General features: G+C 59.2%; 1 protein-coding gene across 1 annotated transcript; it reads right to left on the bottom strand.

Annotated features, from left to right (window-relative positions):
- Positions 1–2,084: 2,084 nt before the first annotated feature.
- Positions 2,085–5,299, bottom strand: LOC144247828 (serine/threonine-protein kinase pim-1-like). The gene is made up of 6 exons (XM_077789485.1): positions 5,283–5,299; positions 4,307–4,736; positions 3,873–3,923; positions 3,303–3,669; positions 2,449–2,628; positions 2,085–2,191 (listed from the first exon to the last, which is right to left on the bottom strand). Exons 1-6 carry the CDS (start codon positions 5,297–5,299, stop codon positions 2,085–2,087), a joined length of 1,152 nt encoding a protein of 383 aa, XP_077645611.1.
- Positions 5,300–5,942: the final 643 nt, after the last annotated feature.

The raw sequence follows: 5,942 nt of genomic DNA, 5'->3' as shown, positions 1-5,942 counted from the left end.
GGGGGTTGTTTCCAACATTGTTATTTTAAATTGTGGTCAAAGCAATAGGAAATTGATTGGGGCCCTCCCAACACCAGACAGGACTGGGAATCTAAACTCTGTCAAACCTCAAATCCTTTAGAAGATGACCTTCCTTCTCACTCTGGGAATGAGCTGCACATTCCCTCTGAAATTGTGAGGGGTTTCTTAGGGATGAAAAATCCCACTTACGGCTTTTTGCTCTGGTTTGGAAGTGGGAAGGGCAACTCTCCATCCATCAGCTCCAGACTGCACTGCCTCAGGAACACGGCTCACTTGCCAGCTTTGGCCACTCATGGCACTTCTAGAGGAGGAAGAAAGTGCAACTGCACAATTCCAGCAAAAAAGAAATGAAGAATGAATAGTGGAGATCCAGGCATTCCTGCAGAGATTCAGGGGTTCAGCTGGGACTGTGGAGAGTCTGGGTCCTTGCCAATTGAATGTGTGACCCCAGCTGCAATCTCCTGGCCTGCAGGAGAGTCTCACTCACCTGCCAAAGGAGAAAGCTCAGGCACTGTGCTCAAACGGGCTCGTCTGATGCAAAGCTGTCAGAGCAATGTGAGGGCAGAGCCAGCCCAGCTGTGCCCAGGGCAGAGCCCAGCAGAGCCCTGGCAGAGCCCAGAGCAGCCTCAGCACCCGCAGAGCCCGGCTGCAAGGAGAGAAACCAGAAACCACCCGTCAGCTGAAGGCTCCTGTCCCCTTGTCCCAACTGCCCACAGAGCCCAGGCCATGCTGGCTGTGCCCAGAGCCGTGCCCAGAGCTGACCATCACTGCTGCCTTTGGGAGCAGAGCAGGAGGGCAGGACATTCCCAGCCTGCAGGCAGCCACAGCACATCCAGCCCTCAGCAGCTGCCCAGAGCAGGAGACTCCTTGTGCTTGTTGCCATCTCCCAAAAGCTCTGATCCCACCATGCCAAGCAGGTCGGGACTCACCTCACGCCATCCTCCGCTGGGAGAAAAGCTGGTCCCAAATGATGTCCTCAGCCTTCTCCAAGGGCACGGCCCATCCACGCTGCAGCTGCTCCCAAGCACTTCCCAATCCCGACTGGACCTTACATAGAATGCTTCCTCGAGAAAAACAAACAACAAAATGTTGAAAAGTGAGTAGAGACAAGGGGAAGCAAGAAAAAAACTCTTATCTCTGTCAGGGGTCTGAGGAAGGCCAAACCCCCACATGCTAGGGAAAATCCCACCCATGGGGGAGAGAAGCCCACACTTTCTCTCTTCCCTCCTGAACTACCCCCCAAAATAACAGTGATCCCAAAGCAAACAAGGGCAGTGGAGCAGGCCAAGCCATTCCTTGCCTGCAAAGCAAAGCAGCCCCTGCACAGGTTCTGGAGTCCCACCTCTGCTCCCACCATGGGGGTTTGTTTGTGTCGGGCTGGCTGCCCCAGCCTCAGCCTCAGCCTCAGCCCAGGCCATGCTGGGTGGTAGGGGCTGTTAGCAGGGCCAGGAGCCAACTCCCATTTTGTATCCACCCCAACCCATGCCCCCAGCCCTGCCAAAAAGCAGCTGGGCAGCCAACTGAACTTGCATCTGCCCCAGAACAAGGAGAACCTTTTGTTCCCAGCCAGTCTGAGCAATGCCCAAATCTGGGAGCATTTCCCCGGCTGTGGACTCATCTGCAAATTCGCTGTGGAGCCTGGCTTTGGAGAAGGTGCCAGAAGTCCATCATCTTCAGCTGCCAGTAGCCAAGTTGAGGAAGAGGTTGTCATCCTTGATGTTGTCCTCACTGTCTCCTGCAGGCGCAGCCCAACCTGGTACAGCTTCTCCAGGGGCTCCTTCTCCTTCCCTGGGGGTCAGACCAGGCTGTCAGGGCTCTGCCCAGGGCCCCAGCTGTCAGGCAACTGGGACAAGCAAAACCACCTTGGATGGCAGCCACCAGTGCTGGGCAGAGCAGCTCAGCTCCAGCACAAGGGCTGCATGTTCCCACCAAACAACCCCAGTGCATTGATATAGGCAAGGAAAAAAGTCTGGGTTTCCTTGCTTCTGATTGCCAGGGCATGTGTGGAGCTGTAACTTACCAGGGCCCTGCAGCAAAGTGTGCATGAGGCTCTCTCCCTTCATCTATGACAGGTGACTATCCTGTATCCAAGGTTCACAGAACAGGTCTTCTAAGGAAGGTCTGTCCAAGAAGTGCATGGATAAACACCACCTGATAAGTTCTTGGCACTCTGGGCAGAGAAACCAGAAAACACCAGTCAGCTAGAGAAGGCTCCTGTCTGCTTTGCCCCACTCTTCCCATGCCCAGGCCATGCTGCTTTTGTGCTCCCAGCTGGGCCTAAACTTTCCCATCAATTCCCTGTTGTGGAGGAGAGCAGGAGAGCAGGACATGTGCCACCTCCTCAGCGGCTGCCAGAGCGAGATGCTCACGAGCCCGCTGCTGTCTCCCAGCACTGGTATTCCCCCGTGGCCAGAGATGAGGATCCACCTGGAGAGAGCCACTGTGGCAGCGAGAGCTGATGGTCCCAGCTGATCTTCCGGCCCCTCCTGAAAGGGTGCTGCCCGCAGACCATCTGGTGCAGCAGGATGCCCAGGGACCAGATCGTTGCTGCCTCGCCATGGTACCAGCCCAAGCGGGTCCATTCCGGGGGGCTGTATGACAGTGTTCCTGTGGAATACAGATGGAGTTCATCAGGGGGATGCTGCTGCTTCCAGAGCCTGGCCCCAGCATCCCTGGGCATGCAGGGGCTGCCCCAGTGGCACACGGGATGACTACTGCACTCTCACCAGCACCTGGGATTGTGTACAAACTCAGGGCTGGAGAAGAAGCCACTGGTGTTGGAAGAGGGCAGCAGAAGCCCCAGCAAGGCCTGACCATGACATGTAAAGCAAAAACCCACTCAGGGCTGGGGGAAAAATCAGGTCCTTATCCTCCCTGCCTGCAGTGCCCCAAAAATATTATGAAGCCAATATTTTATGTTTTCATAAAATATTATGAAAACAAAGTGAGTGGAGCAGTCCAAGCCCTTCCTCTCGCCTGCACACCAAACTGGCTGGTGCACTGGTCCTGGCCCCCTCCTCTGCTACCCCCACCCATGGGTGCTTTTGTCAGGCTGGCTGCTGCTGCTCCAACCCCAGCCCTAGGCAGAGTGGTGGGCAAAGGCCGCCAGCAGGGCTGGAAGATGCCTCCCCACCCAGCCCCGCTCAAAAGCAGCTCAGGTAAAGACTCAGTACCCTGACTGGCAGCAAAAGGGAGAATCCTCGCTGCCACACCCAGCTTGGCCTGTGAGATGTTGGCCCATGAGATGGTGGAACCGGGAGCACACCCCTGCCCGGGCTCACCTGCAAAGTCAGTGTAGGCTGCGTCCTGCAGGTAGGTGCCACAGCCAAAGTCGATCAATTTTGCCTGGCTAGTGGCCAGGTCAACCAGGATGTTCTCTGGTTTTATATCACGGTGCAGGACCCCGCAGCTGGTGCAGTGCCGCACAGCCTCCAGCACCTGGCGGAACAGCTCCCGTGCCACCTCTTCAGACAGGAACCTCCGTGCCCGAATGAAATGCAGGAGGTCCTGAGACTGCTCCGGCCGCTCCAGCACCATGACGATGCTGTTGGGGAGCTCAAACCACTCCAGCAGCTGGACCACACCAGGGAAGCCGGTGGACACCTTGTCCAGCAGCACGATCTCCAGAGGTGCGCTGGTGCCATCGGGCTGCGGGAGGACCACGGTGCCACCAGTGGGACTGATGTCGTGCCAGGGCAGGGGAACCCCTCAGCCAGCCCGGGATGCTCTGCGCCCTGCACTGGCCCCACGCCCGCTCCCCATCGAGGCGTCCTGGTGGCTTCCCCCATGCCGGGGCTCGCCTCATCCCGCCCGGCACGGCCCGGCTGTTCCCGCTGGCCCCGCTCACTCACCAGCTCGCCCCAGCGCCGGACGCGGTTCCGTGGCACCCTTTTGATGGCCACCTGCAAGCCAAAGGCAGCAGCGGGCTGAGCTCGCCGCCCGCCCTGCCGCGCCCCATCCTCCTGCTTCCTTCTCCTCCTCCTCCGCCTCCTCCTTCTCTTCCTCCTCCATCATCCTTCTCCTCCTCTCCCTCCTTCCTTCTCCTTCTTCTCTCCCTCCTTCCTTCTCCTCCTGCTCTGCCTCCTCTTTCCTCCTCCTCCTTCACTTCCTCCTCCATCCTCCTCCTCCTCCTCTCCCTCCTTCCCACTCCTCCTCCTCCTCTCCCTTCTTCCCACTTCTCCTCCTCTCCCTCCTTCCTCCTGCTCCTTCTCTTCCTTCTCCTCCTTCTCCTTCCTCCTCCTCCTCCTCCTCCTCCTCCATGCCCGCCGCCGGCCCCGCCGCTCACCGGGGCGCCGTCCGAGAGCCGCGTGGCTGCGAACACTCTGCCGAAGCCGCCGCGCCCCAGCAGCGAACCCACTCGGTACCGCTCCTGCAGGGCCTCCTGCGCCTTCCCTGCGGGCGGGACGCGGCTGTCAGCGCTCGGCCCGGGGCCAGGAGCGGCCCCCGAGCGCCCCCCGAGCGCCTCGGGCCGGCCATCCCCAGGCCTTCGGTCTCGGCAACGGGACACGGGAGGCTCGGGGCCGGCGGCCGCGCTGCCGAGCGGCGGAGCTCGGGCCGGGGAAGCCGCAGCGGGGGCGGCGGGAGCGGCCGTGCCGCGTGTGTCCTCCGCGGGGCCCGGGAGGCGCCGGCGCCGGGGCCGGACCCTGCGGCGGGGCCGGGGCCGGGCTCGGGCCAGGCGGAGCCAAAGGGCGGCGATGCCGGCCCAGCCCCAGGCACTGATGCCCGCCCGGCAGCGCCACCGCCAGCACGGCCAGAGCCGGGCGGAGGCGAGACCGCGGCGGGGCGGGCGGGGCCGGGGACGGGGCAGCCCCGCCCGGGGCCGGGGGCGGGCCGGGGGCATGGCCCGGCCGGGCATGGGGAGAAGGAGGCGGGGAGAGGAGAGGGAAACCGGGTAAGGACACCGAGGGGAAGGTGTCCGAGAGCGGGGGAGGGAGGAGAGAACGAGAGAACGTTCCCCGCTCGCCCCACGAGCCCCACGGCCGAGCCCCGCGCGCCCCGGGGACAGCCCCTTCGTCTGTCCAGACACGGGAACTTTGCAGTGTGGAGCCCAGATCCAGAGTCCTGACTCCTGCACACTGGCAGAGGAATCCCCTCTGCTGTGTCGCTGCTGTGCATTGTCCTTGCTGAGGCTCAAACACCCTTGGGGCACATTCCCTTGCTGTAGGATTCCTACCTGACCCAAGCACTGCACTGATGTCTCCAGCGTTGCTTTCCAGTAAAAACAGGGGAAGGCAAACTGCGTGTAGCTCATGCTATTTTACATTGCTAAGTGGCCCATCTTAGAGGTGAGATCCATTTGGAATTCATGGCATGGAGAAGTCGTGCAACATGGAAAAGGAGAGCATAGAAATAAAGAGGAAAACATCTTAGATACTTTCTTTCATTTTCATTGCACTTCTGCAAAGCTGTTCCACTTCTCCAGGAATCTTCTCCTGTCTGCTCTTGACAAGAACCTCTCATGGAGAACAAGGTCGAGCTTCTGTCCCAAGATTTGCCACCTGCTGCAGCTTCTCTTGGCTTTCCACACTGCACTGTGTATGCAGCACAACTTTTGCAGCAAAGCAGGCCAAGTGTTTGGAGAACTTGACATGTCCTTTCTTTTCCTGGGGGGCTGGGGAGTTGTGCCACTGGTGAAGTGGCAAAATTGTGACTGTTTAGGGCAAATTTTGTGAGGAAACCTCCAAAAGGAGTCAGTCTACAAATCAAGTTCAAGCGGCCCTTCTCCCTACTAATTCAGGAGAAGACTTCCCTGGAGAAAAGTGGAAAAAACCAGTTTATTTAACAAGTATAGTATTCACAAGCATGAATAATATGAAATAAACCCCCTCAGAGTTCTGAAGAGGTGGCAATTCAGAAAGTCCTTTTTGTGGGTTGTAGTTGGATCACTCGGTCTCTTCTCAGTCCCTCTGGCACTGGAATGC

Source organism: Lonchura striata, chromosome 34 (assembly GCF_046129695.1).
Source record: "Lonchura striata isolate bLonStr1 chromosome 34, bLonStr1.mat, whole genome shotgun sequence".
Lineage (NCBI taxonomy): Eukaryota > Metazoa > Chordata > Aves > Passeriformes > Estrildidae > Lonchura > Lonchura striata.
The sequence above is the reverse complement of the archived record's forward strand: the minus strand, read 5'-3'. Positions and strand labels throughout refer to the sequence as shown.

Coding starts and splice junctions, on each gene's coding strand:
- LOC144247828 (XM_077789485.1), bottom strand. Junction 3,670..3,872: donor TCCGGCGCTGGGGCGAGCTG/GTGAGTGAGCGG, acceptor GTCCTCCCGCAG/CCCGATGGCACCAGCGCACC. Junction 2,629..3,302: donor AGCCTACACTGACTTTGCAG/GTGAGCCCGGGC, acceptor TGTATTCCACAG/GAACACTGTCATACAGCCCC.